General features: G+C 42.6%; 2 protein-coding genes across 5 annotated transcripts in view; one reads left to right on the top strand and one right to left on the bottom strand.

Moving 5' to 3' along the window:
• Positions 1-7,122: 7,122 nt before the first annotated feature.
• Positions 7,123-8,235, bottom strand: LOC141573124 (uncharacterized). The gene is made up of 2 exons (XM_088798050.1): positions 7,741-8,235; positions 7,123-7,230 (listed from the first exon to the last, which is right to left on the bottom strand). Exons 1-2 carry the CDS (start codon positions 8,228-8,230, stop codon positions 7,199-7,201), a joined length of 522 nt encoding a protein of 173 aa, XP_088654176.1. The 5' UTR covers positions 8,231-8,235; the 3' UTR covers positions 7,123-7,198.
• Positions 8,117-17,607, top strand: part of NETO1 (neuropilin and tolloid like 1) — a 79,809-nt gene continuing 70,318 nt past the window's right edge. For 2 of the 4 annotated variants that reach the window (XR_012498690.2, XR_012498689.2), the window contains exons 1-4: positions 8,117-8,502; positions 10,549-10,602; positions 10,853-10,990; positions 16,782-17,030. Coding sequence is in view for 2 of the 4 variants with exons in the window: in XM_074339844.2 (XP_074195945.1) it covers positions 8,475-8,502; positions 10,549-10,602; positions 10,853-10,990; positions 16,782-17,030 (469 nt within the window). In the remaining 2 variants the exon portion in view is untranslated. The remainder of the gene's footprint in view (positions 8,503-10,548; positions 10,603-10,852; positions 10,991-16,781; positions 17,031-17,607) is intronic. The other 2 variants (XM_074339844.2, XM_074339843.2) reach the window with 1 other exon arrangement.

Genomic DNA, 17,607 nt, shown 5'->3' with positions numbered 1-17,607 from the left:
GAATTTTAATAAAAGTATATTGGCAGAAGCATCTGTACCAATGCAAAGGAGAGTTATGGCATTATTATAAAGCTCTCCTGAAGGAACCCCCACTCACAGCCGCTAGCCTTCTCCAACTCTGCTGCAAACCCCAGTTTTCTCAACCCAGGAAACAGCTATTAAATACTTCCTGAAGCGGTCCTCAAATTATTTGTACAGTTGTCCCCCCTTATCTGCAGGGGTACATTCCAAGACCCCCAATTGATGTCTGAAACTGCAAATGGTACCAAACCTTAAATATACTGTTTCTTTCCTATCCATACATACCTGTGATAAAATTTAATTAATAAATTAGGCACAGGAAGAGGTTAATAATAACTAACAATAAAATAGAACAATTATAACAATATACTGTAGTAAAAGTAATGTGAATGTGGCCTCTCTCTCTCTCTCTCTCTCTCTCTCTCTCTCTCTCTCTCTCTCTCTCTCTCGTACCTGATCTGATAACCAAGAGGGCTACCAAGTCACTAATGAGCAGGTACTATATACAATGTGAATACACTGGACCAAGGGATGATTCACGTCCCGGGAGGGATGGAGCAGGATGGCACGAGATTTCATCATGCTACTCACAACAGTGTATAATTTAAAACTTATGAATTGTTCATTTTTGGAATTTTCCATTTAATATTTTCAAATCAGGGTTGGCCATAGGTAACTGAAACTACAGAAAGCAAAACTGCAAATATGGAAGGACTACTGGATTAGTTATTGAGCTTGGCTGTGATATACTCATATGCCAACCTTTCTCAGCTTTGCTATCTATCAGCATTGTTCTGTTAAACCTTAAATGCTTATGGCTTAATGATACAGCTGTACTATGACTGTAGCTATAGATAAAGAAGTAGGTACATGTATAGATATGGGTATAGTTATAAGTGTAGGTATAGATATTATCCAGGTACCAAAGTTTTCATGGAATTGTTTCCATCTGCAAGACACAAAAATAGGTAGTTCTGATCATTGTGTTGATAAAGAATAACAATATTTATTTATGCCTTTCACTGTGCTCAGGGCTTTATATGGTGATCCATTTATTATTCAATAACTATATGTGTTATTATTCCCATTTCACAGATGAAAGCACATAGGCTAAGGAAGTTTAAGTAATTTTTACATATTTACTAATTGACAGAGCTGGCATTCTCACAAGATGTTCTGACTCCAACGTTCTTAACATCTACACGTCATCTTTAAATATTGTGAAAATAGTATTAAGGAATTGTCATTTTTTTCTAACAAGTCATTTGTTATTTCGTTTGGATATATGCAATGTGCACCCCCCTGATTTGTCCTTATGCTGCACGTGCATGTCTGTATGTGTGTAGTTATGGCATTATTATATTCCAGACTTTATTATAAGACTCTACAATATGATGATCTTGGCCATTCCCCATATTTACTTTCTACGTACCAAGGTATTTCTGCTCCCGACGCTTTTTCCTCCAATGCACTTGCTATTTTCTTGAATTACTGTGTTTTTGTTTTGTTCTGTTCTGAATGCTAGTCGTCATGGACACTTATTTTGTTCAGCAGTGGCTCTAGAGGCATGCACACTCTTGTTGGAAGCGAGTAAGGGGACAATGGCAGAAAACATTAGGGCTTTCCTTTGAATTCAGGACAAACAATCTCAACTGAGTAGCAAGTTTTGTTTTTGTTATTTCCCTGTGAATTGGAGGACCTGGGATCCCCTTAGTTACCACATTATAAATAAAGTGACATTGTGGAATCATTGCACTTCTTTTGATCTCATTTTCCTCGCTCTTAAAATGATAGGGTAGGATAAGATCAAGGTTTGCTAACTCAAATGCTTATAGAGGTTAGCTGAATGAACCCTAATAATGCCCTAAATAGTCAAGCCTGGAGTCATAAAAACGTTGACCGAGATGTAAAACTTATGTTAGCGCAAAGGAAATGGTGAAATGCTGTGGGTATTTCCTCCTTAGTGTCCTGGAGGAGGTGAGGTTGGTGGAGATTGCAGTCATTTATCAATTGCTCTTTTGGATTCAAAGGGCTGCTGACACTGGGGATTTGGGTTAACTGTGGTCCAATCAAGATTTTTAAGTGAAGTAAGCGTTATCTACAATTGGACTTAATAAAATGCATTATTCAAAAGCGTCAGCTTATAAACTTTAGACCAAAAGAACTCAGTTATGCTTTTCAGTCATGAATTAAAATGATTTTAACCTCATCCTCTCTAATTTTAACCTAGTTCTTATACCCTGACCTGGTGAGAATGTCAAGTTCTTATAATACCAAAGTATATCTCCCATCCTACTGTCTTCAGGCAAAACCTTAAAAGAAACCCATCTTTCTAATGAATCTTCCAATTTGTATCCTATGCATATATAACAATTTTCCCCAGTACTTATCTATCTGTTTCTTCAATAAAGGCCCGTTCTGTTCAGAAGACTGTGTTAAGACAGCTTGTAGAGGGCCTCTTGGAATGTTATTGCTTTTTGTCATTTCCAACAACCTTTTCTTTCTTTTCACTCCATTAGAAAGCATCAATTTAGAGGAAATGCAACTGTGACAGGATTCATGTATTATACATAGCCTGGTAATAACTATAATAAATCCTTTATTTCCCAGAGAAATGTGTTGAAAAATTAACTGTGTATGTCAATTAGAAAACTATTTTGAAGACTATTATTTTAATTGATACATTTACTAAAAAGCATTGATGACATTTTCCCTTTATTTTTAAAAAAATATCATAACCATAATAGCTTGGCAAAAATTCTGCTGCAGTATCACTCCTTCCTAAACTATATTATTTTCCAACTGGGTCTGCTCTAGAACTGAGGGGAAAAGAGCCCTTTCGTAGTTCTCTTTTTGTCTTGCAAAAGGTAATGAAAACATTTGGGACGTTTCCTTGTACGTGTTGAGTATAAGAAAGAATGGACAGTCAAAGAAAGAAGAATGGATAAATGATGGCTATTATAAAAAAAAAAAGCTGTGTTTTCATTCAACATTTATTTCCATGACCCAAAGTGTGCTTCTGTCTTCAGAATTATTTCATGAGTCAGATATTAGTCCTGTCCTTATAATAACCTTAATATTCAAGGTTATTTGCAACAAGCAACTCTTGGCTTTCACTGCTTTCCAATCATCCACCTAACAACCAATAAATCATAATAATAACATGATATGCCTTAAAGAGACAAAGCAAGAATTTAGGTAATACTATCAATTTATGTAATTAAGGATAAAACATTTAAATCTGACCCATAAGTAACATTCACATATTTGACTTAGCACTTTTAAGTCAGTTTTGTGTGTATTCATTAACAGATGTTTTAAAATAGAATATACAGATCCATTCTTCACATTAACTTATATTTTCCAAATATAATTAAATCCCTTTTCAACTAGGGATGGGAAGTTGTTTTCTCCCCAAAATAACAGTGGTTATGGCCTAATAGTACAAAGGCAGCTCCTTTACAGAGCAATGCTCTTTCTATCTCAAGATATGGGCTTATAAGCTTTCATTTAGTTTATGCTGATTTAGAGTACTAGCCATTAATTAGGCTGGTGGTTGTAGAAAATCTTGACATTATTTTTATAAGCCACTGTCAATTCAATATTAATCAGAAGGAAAATATTTTTCTTTTAATTTTAGCATAGATTGGTGGATCATGGAATTATTTTTATTCCCCTCACATTTCCCCAAACAGAAATCATAGTACATTGTTCCTGGAGCATGATTTTCATTTAATATGAAACATGGACAATGACTGTGTACCTGTAAGTACTGATGAAAGTTGGTTGAATAATGTAGTGTCACGACACTTCTTACCCACAGGAGGCTAATAGTCTGGTGACACCTTACAATACATAGTATATCTGTACTTCTAAGAAAACTGTGTTCTACTTCCCTAGTCATGTGCATTAACTATCCTGTCTCGTTCAGATGTGAGATTTCAAAGATTTTAACTCTCTTCTATTTTTTGAAGACGTTCTACTGTCGTGATAACATTTACAGATTGCTGAACGGAAATGGCTGCACCCGTAGTGCTTAAAACCAATTTTGCATGTTACAGCATTGCCGATAATTTTTAAAAACATTCTGATATTTAGCAGCAAATTATTTATGAATACGTGTTTCGATTAACCAACATTATGACTTGTGTATTGTTCAGTTAACAAAATTAAGAACATAACTTTATAGCTCACAGCTATGTAAATAAATTAAAATTTATTTAGACATTTTGAAGAAACTATCGTAATACAGAATGTGTAAGAAGCACTATTTTATTTTATTTTTCTGTTTTGGGGTGTGTGTTTTTTTGTAACATTACCTCTTGCGTTGTAGAAAATCATCCTTGAAAAAGATGCCAAGCCTGCAGATGGATTCACATGCGTGCCCCGGGAGGCCTGCAGCTTTCCCATTTTCTCTAAAGAACTACATGTACGTGGACAAATCCTAGCTGCTTTTGCATCAGAAGATCAGTGTCCTACATCAGATCTGTTTAAGGTTTTGGAAACCCTTTTCATCATTCAGTGTTGTGAGGTGCAAACTTAAAGAACACCAGTGACACTTTAATTGGGTTCAAGAAGTGTTAGGTTTGCCTTAACTTCTGCAAATAGTCTCCTTTCCAGTGCTAGCCTTGCAGAACTGTGCCCAAGCCACTCTTCTAAGACAGCACCTTTCATTTGTTGAAGCTCTTGGTGTATAAGCTCTTCTTATCAGAATAATCCATCTGCACATCAGACCATACTCATATGAGTGCATAACCTTCCCTTGGAGAAGCTGGACTTTTCCCTTATGTCATTTTTTCTCTGAAAGAGGATTGCACGGGTCCCCAGTAGGGAGGTAGCGTTACTTAGCAAGTGATGGTTCGGAACTCAGAAGTGGGGAGGCAGTTTGCCAAGCAAGCAGGAAATGGAAGATGGTTAAAAGTGTGTGTGCATGTCTATGTAAGAAAATAAATGGGATTTTCAAGGAAAAAGTTGCAACCCTCACCTGGGAGGATTAGGGAAACCCTGTAGAAGCCATAGCATCTGCCTGTCCCAGTCCCTTGCTGAGAGGACACAGTACCTGTGAGTGCATCTGGCATGGACGTGTCCAGAACTTGCAAGCTCACTCCCTCAGCCCTGAGGTTTGAGTGCAAGTACAACCAACCCTACAGCCCAGGCAGTGCCGCGGAGATCACTGGGGTTCAGAGATCAAAGACACACTGTTCAGGAGAATTTGATTTCAAACACAGACATACTGGCCACTAGGTTCCAGGGGGAAGGAGGACATGAACAAAACATGGGAGCCCCCTCTCTTTTCTTATCCCTAGGATTTCCTTCCTGAGTTTCCTGGATCCCCCTCTCCTGATGCAAGGACCACTTGCCCAGCAAATTTTCCGTGGCTACTTCCTTGGCCAGGAAACAAAATCTGTGGGTCCAGAAACTGACCTGACAGAGGAGGGGAAAGGTTAGACATACTTGAGTGGATGGATTTAGCAAAGACCAGATGTCCATCCTATCTTGCTCACATTGCACTTGGGGAATACAGTAATTTTCCTTAAGATAATTTTTAACATCGTCTCTGTTTCACTGAAGGGCTGTATTATTTTCATAAAGAAGATGTATTTCTGGTTTTTAAAATATCCAATCTTAAAGATTTCAACTCCACTGTGATCATGCGTCAGTCACTGGCAGTTTTTCAAGGACCCTCCCGACCCTGTTGATGGCCACATCCTATGTACCTATTCACCGATCTACTCAGCGGTCCCACGCCCCTTGGTCGTTTTTGTTTCTTTGCAGTTGGGGCATTTCTTTCTCAACTCCTCTCGCACCCACCTCCCCCCAAAGGCCACGCTGGCATAAGAATCACACGTGGGTCACATGGCTCCACGGGGCCTTCTGCCTGTTTCCCCCTGGACCCCCTGACAAGCACACACGTGGGTAGGCACACACTGGCTTTCTGAGGCGCTCCTCGCGGCTCCCCGTCCATCCGCTCAGCCCGGGCTCTTTTCTCGGGCTTGTAGCTCCACTCACAGGCACGAGTTCTGGTGGAGCTGGCATTCTGTGGGCGCGCGGTCTCTGCCAGCCTGTCCTCCTCTCGCTCCAGTTCTCTGTTTCCCATTGCTCTGTCTGCCTTTCCTGAAGTGGATGGACACACACACACACACACAGCCCCTCTCCACTTGTTAACTTTCCCCACCATCCAGAACTGACAGCTGCCCAGAATCAGGGAGCTGAAAGCTTTGCGGAAGGAATCTTGGAGGCTGCGTCTGGGAGTGGGGCATCCCCTCCAGCCTTGGGGTCACCTTATACCCCTCATCTCAAATGACTGGCAGGAGACCTCTACTCTCCTAGCCGCTTTGCTGGGGGAAACGAGGGCAGGACAGCGAGCATCCGGCCCACCCGCGCACACCCACGTGGGCGTGGGCGACCCAGCGCAGCAGCAGGTGCCAGGAGGTGCAGGCTGGGCCCAAGCGCTCGCCGGTCCCCACTCTGGACGCTTTCCTCTCTCCTGTGCCTTTTGAGGTGGCCCCAGTCTTAGCACCACAGCGTCTCTCGGCTTTCCATCTCTCTTAGTTCTTCCTGTTCCCATCCCCTCACCGCCATCACCTCCAACCCGAGCCCGAGTCCCGGCTGCTGCGGAACCAGAGGCGCGGCGTCTGCAGCTGAACGTCCCTGGGGTCCTTGGTTGCAAGCCCTCCGCACGCCCCCGGCCAGGCTGGCGGAGGGTGGGTGCGCGGGAGTCTGCAGCGGCTGGGAAAGCAGGAGGGAGCGGGGTTGGGGTAGCGCTGCTACAGCCGGGGAGAGACGCCCCCGCACGTTTGAGCGCTCCGGCCCTCTGCTGCCGGCTCCTGTTTACAGTTCTTTCTTATTTATTTATTGGCGTTTTATAAGCTGGGGCTTTTCCGGAGCTGTTTCCTGGGCAGTTTTCCCCCCGCCCCCGCCCTCAGTTTAACAAACAGCGCGAGCTCGTGGGTCCCTGTTGGGGTGTGTAAGAGGTGATCTGTGTGTGCCTTGGGGGGTTAAATTCTAAGGGAGGGTGAAGGTAAATTGCAAGTAGTCCGAGTCTTTGCAGGAGCAGTTTGGTGGGACCGACCTCCGCATCAGGTCGGGAGATAAACCGCAAAAGTTTTCCTGTCTTTGCCTTCAGCGCGCCCCTGCCTTGTCTCCCAGCTTGAGCTCCGATTCCAAGACAAAGCCTTCACCCCGGAGAAGAGAGAGCGCCCACTTCCTCTAGACAGATGGAATGTAAGGGGTGGGAGACGAAATCGACTGCGATTTCTAACCCTTAAAAAGTGAAAAATAAACCCCGGGGGTATTTGCACAGGACGGCTCCTCCCCCTTCCACGCCTTATAAACGGCTCAGGGTCCAGCTCGGGGTCGCCTCCTGCCGTCAGGCCCCCTCGCCTAGTGGCCGAGTGACGGATCTTAGCCGGGTCCTCTCCCCCTCCCCCTCCTCTCCCTGTCCCCCCCCCCCCCCAGAATCCCAGCGGGTGTGATGTCCTTGCTGCCGCCCCATTCTGCCGCGCACCAGGCCAGGGGGCGCCGGCCTAGCAAAGCTGCCCAGTGTCACCCTGGTCCCCTGCTTCCCGGAGGGTCGCAAAGCTCACGGCTATGACTCAGGCGCCCACTTGGTAACTCTGCCATCTTCCTGCTCTTTCCCCTCCCTGCTTTCCCCGCCCCCCGTGGCCACCCCCGTGCCTCTTCCCCATCCTCCAGCCCTCCTCCCAGACGCCCACCCACCAGCTCCTCTGTCTGCAAGATTGCAGAGGTGGCGCGGAGCCCTGCGAGCCGATGACCGACCCTGTCCTCCTGTCTTCAATGCCTCAGCGGAAGATCCCCAAGGGCTGGACCGAGGAGAACTGCTGCTGGGCGTCTTCCCGGAGAGGCTGCTCCGACCTGCTGCTCGTGGTGTATGAAACTGGGGACTGAGCGCGCCCCAGTCGCCACCGCTGCCCGCTCCGTCTCTGCCGTCGGTCTGGACTGGCCCCCGCCTCGCCGCGCGTGCCGCCCGCCGCCCGCCGCCCGGCCCCGGCCCGGCCCCGGCCCCGGCCCCGGCCCGGCCCCGGCCCCGGCTCCGGCTCGGGGCGCCCCGGGGCTCGCCGCCCGCGCGCCCGCCGACTGCCCGCGCGCCCTCCTGACAGCTGCGGCGGCGACGATGCAAAGGAGGAGGGTGCTGCCGCCGGCGGTGCTGATGGTGGCGGCCGGCGCCCGGGTGTGATGCGAGCGTCATGGTGGGGATGCTGGCTTCGCGGTGAGACAGCGCGAGTGCGCCAGGGGCGGAGGACGCATGGATTCGGATCTTCTGCTGTGTGGGCTCCGCTCTCTTCCTTCCTGCTCTCTCGCTCCCCCATTCATTTTGTTCTTCGTTGGCACATTTCACATCTCTCGACTCCATCCTGTCGCCCACCACTGGACGTCTTCCCGTCTCTAAATGGAATTAGCGGAGCTCGGATCCTCTGGTGTAAGGAACAGACATGATCTATGGACGCAGTTTGTTCCACAGTGAGTATTTCCCAGCGCGCCGGTCCGCTCGCGCTGCCATCCCGCCCGCCCTCCCCTCCCTCGTGGCCGAAGGCGCGGGGAAAAGCCTGGCCACCGCTCTCCCGCGGACCCCGCAGTCCCCGCGAGTCTGGGGCAGGTGTAAACTTTCTGTATTGCAGCATAATAGAGCGGGACTTGGGGGCGGCGCACAGTCAGTCGTCTCCGGATCCCAAAACCCGCCCAGGAAAGCAGCCTCTCCGTGTGCAGGGAGGTCCTGGGAATGGCCGGTAGTTCAGGGCTGGGCACGAGCGGCAGCGGCTGGGGAGTGGGCCGGAGGGAGGGCGCGGGTGGAAAGGGAGAGACAGCCGGGTGGACAGTTTGTGGGACCAGAGGGGATATTCCTCTTTCAGGGGCTTCTGGAGCTCGGCGGGCCCACATTCCCCTCCAGTAGGTAGTTTAGGGTACACCTGGACGCAACGCTTGAGGGGAAGGCTGGGGGTGGGGTGGGGGCTCAACTCTTCTGGCCAGTAGACCTCTAGTTTTGCTTTAGGTAGGATCCTGTGGTACACATGAAGTGGGGTGGGGGGCGAATTGGAGCGAAGTAGTGTCAAAAGTCATCAAGCAAAAGGCAATATAAGAAAATGTGTGGTGGGAATCGCACATTATAAAGCAAGGATTAGAGTCTTCATCCTGTGCCACGCAGTTAAAAGACCGGTTTTGCCGTTGTGTTCATTATAGTACACGTTCCATAACGTGATTCCTTAAAAACAGGAAAAACAGAGTAAAGAAAACACCAAACATATGCCCTGATATTGATGGCTGTTTGCCTGTGTGCCTGTGTGGGTACAGAATTACGGCCAAGTTAAAACAAGGTTTTGTTCTATTTAAACACACACAATAACAACAACTAACGTTTTCATCTTAAAGCAGATGACCAGGCAAGAGAACCAAGTAATATAATTGATATAATTTCTGAAATGCTAATACCAAGCCCCAGATACTTCTCTCGGAATCCGCTTCAGGCACACATTTATAATAAGCCCCTGGAGTGAGCTTGAGGTTAGGAAGCCCTCGTGCATCAGAAACATCCCTTTCCCCCATTTCATTTCAACTGGAAACATGATTATACACCTAATGGAACTTAGAGCTGTTCAGATACAAACAAACAAAGTAGAAGAGGAAAAACCAGAAACCATGAAGACTACTTTAATACATTCCTAGGTTTCGGTTTTGTAAAAGTGTCCAGTGACTCAAGACTAGACATAAAACACAAGTTCAGGTTACAATGGTCTTTGCAGATTTACTGTTAAATTACAGCTCAGTCTCTTTTTGATATTGAAAAATTGACTCAATAAAATGCTTATAGAAATCACCTTTGTCAAATTAATAATCTACTTCTGGAAAATACTAAATAGTAAATCAAAGTTAAGGTTAGAAGATATTAATTTTATAGCATAGAAAGTGCCGAGGACGTGGTCACTTGGTAAAACATGTTTATAAGGAACATTTTTATAATATTGCCTCATGCCGCCATCCATATTCATCTGTTTTTCTCTGTTCCCCTCGCCCTCCACCGATAGGATTTGCCTAAGCATATCTTTTCTAAAATGCAACAACATTGGCAGTGTGTTAGGGTCAGTCCTGGAGTCCTGTCTCCCTGTTTGCTTCTCTTTTCATCCTTTTACCTAGTGTCGCCTCTCTTCCTTTAGAGATGTTAGCACAGCCGTTCACCAATGGCCCCTTAGTGTGGGCCCTGAAATCCTACTGCAGTACGACATTAAGATTACAATGTTGCCCCTCAGTCTTGAAGCAGGCCTTTGCCTAAGGAGTTTGGGGCTCATCCATTCTTCACTGGCACCACCTCTTGAAGCCATCTGTAAGGTTTCCTGATTTGTACATTGTGAATCAGTTTGTCCAAGTCCTGAATCCACTTGGAGCAGTCCACAATAATAAAATTAATCTGATTTGATATCATTTTATCTTTAAATTCTGTTATGTTTTTATACAATGTGATCATTTCAGTGAGTATTAATATTATCTCTTCCTAATTTTTCTTTTCTGTTTCAGTTGTAGCAAGTTTAATCATCCTCCATTCGTCTGGGGCAACCAAGAAAGGAACAGGTGTGTTTCCTTGGAAAACTGCAGGTGGAACCCCTCTCCTTATTTGCATTTTCCTATTATTCCCCCCCCCCATTCTTGATATTCCAGAATATCTGAACATTTTATAGTGTGTATAATTGATTGGTTTTGACCAAGACAACATTTAGAAATTAATTTACTAATGGGTATTATAAGAATGTCCTCTCTATTTTTAGTTTTATAGAAAATTGGACGATGGCTCTTTTAATTTTTTTTTTTTTTTTTTTTAAAGAAAAGCAAGCCACCTCAGAAACACAGAAGTCGATGCAGTGTGGAACTTGGACGAAGCATGCAGAGGGAGGCGTCTTCACCTCTCCCAACTATCCCAGCAAGTACCCCCCTGACCGAGAGTGCGTGTACATCATAGAAGGTGAGGGGCCGCTGCCCAGCCCGCCGCCTCTGTGCGGTGGATGCACAGTGTGCAAACACACATGCGGAAACGGGCTTTGCAGACCCTGCATGTAAAGGGCTCTCCATGAATCAGATGCCTGTGATATCTGCACTGAAGCTAAGGATGGAAATGCTGAGGGTTATGAACAAGTAACACCTGGGAAGGAAGAACAGATCGGCAACTTAGTTTATTTTGCAGTTGATTTAATGGTTTGGAAGTCTAAATTAATGGAATGGATGCATACTTGGCATTACCCTTGTAGACACCTCTCTATTATAAAAGCATGACTTTTAAAAATACAGCTGAGTATTTTGCTTAGTGATAGGTTTTAATACGTGTTAGCACCTGATGACCCCAAACTTGCAGCCCCTCCCCACACCCCAACACACACAGATGGAGCTGCCTCAATGAAAGGTATGTATGCTCAGTATTTATGTATAAATAAAGGACACATTCGTTTGTTTGATTGATCTTTCAAAGAAACAGGCTTTATATTTAACTGTCTTCAAAAATTTCTACTTAGAAATGATTCTTTTTCTTTTTGTAATTTTTGGGCCAAGACTCTTCCCTCTCTGCTTCTGCTTGAGGTTGAACCTTTAGCAAAGGTGTCCCACACTCCAAGAAGAAGGAGAAAGAATGAGCTCTGGCAATAGACGGGTAAAGCTGACAGAATGGCACTCTGGCAGTGCTTCCTCCTCTTATGACTCATAGGAAAGGAAGTTGAAATATGGAAATTTGGGGTTAGAATTAGTTGTGACTTATTACGTTAATATTACATATCTATTATAAATAGAAAGTTAGGAACTTTAAAAGAACTTAACATATATTAAAACATTTAATCATAGGAAGTAGATATATTTGTTCTCCCTATTTTACAGATAAGAAAACTGAGGCACAGTAAAGTTAAATATCTCAATTTCACATAACTTGTCTTTTAAAATTAACAGTATTTTAAACTTCACATTATTGAAAAGAGCAAAAGTAAGTAGTTCTCATTTTAGAGATTAATTCAGAAGCAAATCTTTGCATGTTAATTGTGCTTTCGTGTTTACTATTATTTAGAATTAAACAGCACTGCTAACTTTTGGTTTTAATATCATGCACATATTCACATGCATTCCTAGTTACACCAAGGGCAAAACTTAAAGTTGGGAACTAGATCCTGCTGTTACTGGTAAGCTTGCTTCTGTAGCCTTTTTGAAATACTGTATACTAGTCATGTTTTAAATTCATTTATTTAAAATTCAAATATTTGTTGAAACAACTACTAAGAAACAACCACTCTTCTAGGTACAGTTTAGAGAGTACTGAACAAAGCAGACATGGTACTTGCCTTGTGGAACTTAAAAATATGATCTTTCAGTAAACAATGTGAAGTCCCCCAAATTAGCACAGGTTCTGGGATGGGGGGAGGAAGAGAAGGCTGTAAGGAGGAGGAGAGGGTCACGCTCAGTTTTGACCAACACGCAGGCGGTCATCATTCCACATGGATCAGCAGAAGCAGAAGTTCAGGGATGCAGAGTACGTGGGACCCACATGCGGTGTCTGCTGAGAGTGAGGTCAGGCACCAGCCAGGACGCTCAAGACTCGGGCAGGCTCAAATCTAGGTGGACCAGGTATTCCAGCTGTTCCCCCAGGAAAGTTTCAACTTTGTTATAGGCAGTGGGGCACCGTTGAAATAATGTAAGTAGAGAAATAAAAAAGGTGACATTTTGATGAAGTCACTAAAGGAAAACAACATTAAGTGGAAACCTGTTCTGAAAGATTAAGTAAATCATAGTAAAGCCTGAACTAGAGAAGTGATAATGGGGACAGGTCAGTGGAAGAAATGAGGCGTGTTTAGGACACTGAGCCCTGACTGATAGGACGTGGTTAAGAGAATAGAGAGTTCCAGGAGTAGTCTCAAGTGTTTGGCTGGTGACTTGTTAGATGGCATTGCAATGCCAGATAAGGAATATAGGTGGAAAAAGAGAGTTTGAATAGTGTGTTCAATTTTGGTGTTTAACCAGATGTCTCATAAAGAGATTGGATATATGGCTGTTTAACTCAGTGGAGCGTTCTGAGCTGAAAATATATATTTATAGGTCATACATGTAGAGATTGCTATTAAGGATATTACAATAAATAAAATTGACCAGAGAGAGTATTTGGAACACTGTTGTTCAACCCTTTCAAAAAATGCAGATGCCTAGGTGTACTGCTCATGAATTCTGACTGAATTGGTCTTAGGCAGAGCTGCAGGCATCATTAAGTTATAATCGCTGTCCATCGGGAAGTCAGTGGCACCCGGAGCTCTGGTCTAGAAAGAAGGAAAAGCAGACATAGACCAGATGTCTGGAAAACAACCTGTAAGGGATGGGCAGAGTAAATACAGGGAAAAGCCAGAGAGGGGACTGGAAAATCAGGTGAAAGGTGCCACAGTAACTGGAGAGGACGAAGTTTCAAGAAGCAGAGAGGAGCCCAAGAGCCAGCTGCTACAGCACAGAAACGTCAGTTCAAAGCAAATGCATCTAGTGCAGGAGGCAGTTAAGAAGCTGTGAGGACTTCAGAGCATGCGCTGTCATAGACATGGTGGGGTGGGGGCCAGCTGCCTGCGGATGGAGGAGCCCTTGGGGGTGCTGATGGGCCCACGGTGGAAAGGAGGTTTCTTTCTTTTTTTCTTTGTCTTCTCTTCTTTAAATTGAATAAATTGTCATGTTTAATTCTGAGAATTGCCTGTTCTGTAGGAAAAGGTACCTTGAGAATAGAAGACAAAGATGGATAAATAGCTGGTCAAGTTACTTGAGGTAAGAAGATAGGTTGTGATAAACACGGATGGAGCCTCAATCACAGAAGGGAGGGTCCCTTGTATGGATTTCAGGTTGTCCTACAACTCTGACAACGAAGAGGCGACTTTCAGTGTCATTGTGCACGATTGAGATGGAACTGTCCATAGCTCTACATGTGTCCAAAGATTCTCTAAGAGGTTAAGTCCACTTGAAAAGGAACCTCAGTGTTTGATCAGAGATAGCATACAGAAAATGGTGATGTGAAAAGTCGCTGTGAATTGAGACATTTGAAGGGGAAAAAAAATGTGTTTAGGGGGTTGGAACTGCATAGCTTCAAATGGTTTACTTCACCATAATCACTCATTTTTATTTTTAAATCTACAATGAAAATAATAGGACATGCTTATTTTTTTTATTTTACCACCTTCTAAAATTCAGTTAGTGGAATTTCAGATATGAGTTTGTGTAGTTACCTTCATGCTGGACCAAAAGAAAATGAATTGTCAACACGTCACGTATTCTACCAAAAGTCATAATGATGGTATGTTTCCTGAAGGAACATTGAGTGGTTGATTCATCCATGTTGGACAGAACGTAAATGACAATGAAAATAAAGGTTTAACTAAATGAACTCATGTTAGGTGGCCAAGTATGTCCTATGGTAATAGGGAAAAATAGATGGATATATGTTGATTGATAGAGTTTTAGGTAAATGAGCACAGGACAGTTCTCATCACTTTACCTTTCCCTAACCATACATTATGTACATCTAAAAGAAATATCCTATATTCTGAAATCATTTATTTCCTCATAAAGCTTATCATACTAGCTTCTCAAAGAAAAGATAAACAAGCAGATACATCCTATAGGATAATATACATACAAATAGTACTTTAATGATAGTACATAAATAGGTCCAGTTTCTTAAGCATTTGCCTTGTTGTTATTGGACAAAAAAAGGGGTGGGAGTGGAGTAGTGTGGGGGAGCACATGGTTTTCCAGGTAATTTCTTAGGATATTTTCTAATTTTCAGATTTAAAAACAAATCATTGGCATTCCATTGAATCTATCATTATGGTATATACTATATATGCTGACCTTTGTGTTAGTGGTAGATAAAATTATTGCTGATTTGTCTTGTAAGAGTACTAATTGTCTCTTTTCAATGTCCAAAGAGTCAGAAACATTTTTAGAGATTAAAAATAATCCATAAAACTGTATTTTAACATGGATTGACCTTTAAGCAATCCATCTTCAATTTTATCTTTGGAAAGTGTCAAGATTATATTTCATTTTATAAGTCTCTGATTTCCAAGTCATGATGTATCTCAATTCTGTATAAATTTTGGCATCCATACATACAAGGCTTTAATTTTAAAGCCATCAGGGGTGACATTCAATATATATCTCAGAACTGGTGTGGTGTGGACCGCAGTCACTCAGAGTGGTCACCGACCACATGGGGGGGGGAGCAGGTCCCTCTGTGCCAGGTCTTAAGGTCCAGCTTCCTGGAGCAGGTTGGTTCCTGAAGAGGGCTAAGTGGCTGAGAAGCACTCAGGGGACTCAAGTCAACAGCTCTTCACAAAGTAGGGAAAATGTGTGTAGGTATCTCAACAACTGTCAAGGCTATTTGGGGGTATCCTGGCTAAATATCCATCTGGAATGCCAGAATGTTGAACTGTTTTGGACATGACAGTGGAAAAATGGGTGGGCAGTAGCAAATGCTCCCATAGGGCAGGTTTACAGAGCTGCCCTAGAAGGCTCTTCTGTGATAAAAACATTTGTGAAGACAACAAGCTCATTTACATTTCAACCAACAAACTTTTTTTTTTTTTTTTTTTTTTGAGAAATCTTCAATGACAAATATTGTGCTGAGTACTGAAAAAAGAAGGTGAATAGATAGGGTTTCTGTGTTTGGTGAGTAGATTTAGAGAGGAGATTTCTTTTAAGCAAGATTTGCCTACAAAAAGAGGAGTTAACAAATTGGAGGTATTTAGATACTCAAGAAAGTGGGAAAAGTCCATGACAGCCTGAAAGAGCATATCTCAGAAAACATGACATGTCTGGCGTAGCCTAAGCTTGGGCTGTGTGTAAGGTAAAGAGACCCTGGAAGTGTGGGTTGTAGGCTACCCTTAAGGATCCTACCGTGTTTCCCCGAAAATTAGACCTAGCCGGGCAATCAGCTCTCATGTGTCTTTTGGAGCAAAAATTAATAGAAGACCCGATCTTATTTTACTAGAAGACCGAGTCTTATGTAATATAATATATTATAATGTAATGTAATGTAATGTAATGTAATATAATATAATATAATATAATATAATATAATATAATATAATATAATATAAGACTGGGTCGTATATTAATTTTTGCTCCAAAAGATGCATTAGAGCTGATGGTCTGGCCAGGTCTTATTTTTGGGGAGACATGGTATATGCCAAGTGCATTGATCATTTTCCTGTAACTCTTGGAGTGTTGCTGAAGAAGTTTGAACCTGAGAGTGACATGATGAGATTTGTGCTCGGGAAAAATGGCTCTTAATTTCCTCCTGCATGTACTTCGATCTAATCATGGCCATCTGATTGTGATTATTTGAACGGTTGCATAACTCTGTGGTAAACAATTCTCAAGTGGTATCTGACCTTAAAACTGGTTAGTCCAGAAAATATGGGAAAAGTACAGAAAGATGCCTCTCTACATTATAAACCTGAGTCAGCAGCCTTTCACAAAAATATTGTGATTTGTTAGTTCTATGTTAGACATCGAAATGGTCATTTTATATCAGAAGAATATTTTGTGCAGTGTCTAAGGGTCACCCCTTAGTCTTATAGAAATATTACCCGTTGGAATCCTCCATATAGCATCCTTGCTTCGTGTTTCCATCATTTCATGCTCAAAGTTTGATAAATGTGCAGATAAAATCTGAAGTAGAATCAGAAAAATCAAATTAATGATTCAAGAAGGGCCTTCTAGACATGATTTTTCTTTCTTTTTTTCCCCAGCTGCCCCAAGACAGTGCATTGAACTTTACTTTGATGAAAAGTACTCTATTGAACCGTCTTGGGAGTGCAAATTTGATCATATTGAAGTTCGAGATGGACCTTTTGGATTTTCTCCAATAATTGGACGTTTTTGTGGACAACAAAATCCACCGGCAATAAAATCCAGTGGACGATTTCTATGGATTAAGTTTTTTGCTGATGGAGAACTGGAATCTGTGGGATTTTCAGCTCGATACAATTTCACACCTGGTAAGTAGGGGCTTGTTTTTTCCTTATATCTTTTTCTTCCTTAGTTTCTGTCTTCCTAGCACAAGAACTTTTGTAAGACAATTTTATAATTTTTTAAAGAATTTTCCCATTCTATTTAAAACCAAGCCTACAATGCTCTCTCCTTTTATTTCGTAAATTCTGAAAGGAAAATAAATTTTCCGTCAGCCTACACTAGAGGTAAAGTGAGGTGACTCAGGGGTCTGGATGGTCATCAGCATCACAGTTAATTAAATGGACTTCCATTATGCTGAAATGTGTAATTTCAGAGACAATCTGTAATAAAGAAACTAATTATACATTAAATCCCAATAAACTTGAAAAAGCAATTGTATTATTGTAAAATGTATCCATCAAAATGATCTTTGGAGAATTTGAACAAGAAATTCGTTTGTTCTGAAAATTATAATTTTTAAAGCAAATGGATCTTAGTATAAAACAGACTAATCTCTTTATAGAAATGCAAATCCCTAAGAGTCAGGATGAAAGGAAAACTGGACCCATAGCATCCAAATATTCATTTGCAAGGCGAGGCAGTCATTATCTGTAATTATATAAT

The sequence above is a fragment of the Rhinolophus sinicus genome, chromosome 4 (assembly GCF_057876585.1).
Source record: "Rhinolophus sinicus isolate RSI-liver-muscle chromosome 4, RSI-T2T, whole genome shotgun sequence".
NCBI lineage: Eukaryota > Metazoa > Chordata > Mammalia > Chiroptera > Rhinolophidae > Rhinolophus > Rhinolophus sinicus.
Note: the sequence above shows the minus strand (reverse complement) of the source record. Positions and strands in the feature narration are given on the sequence as shown.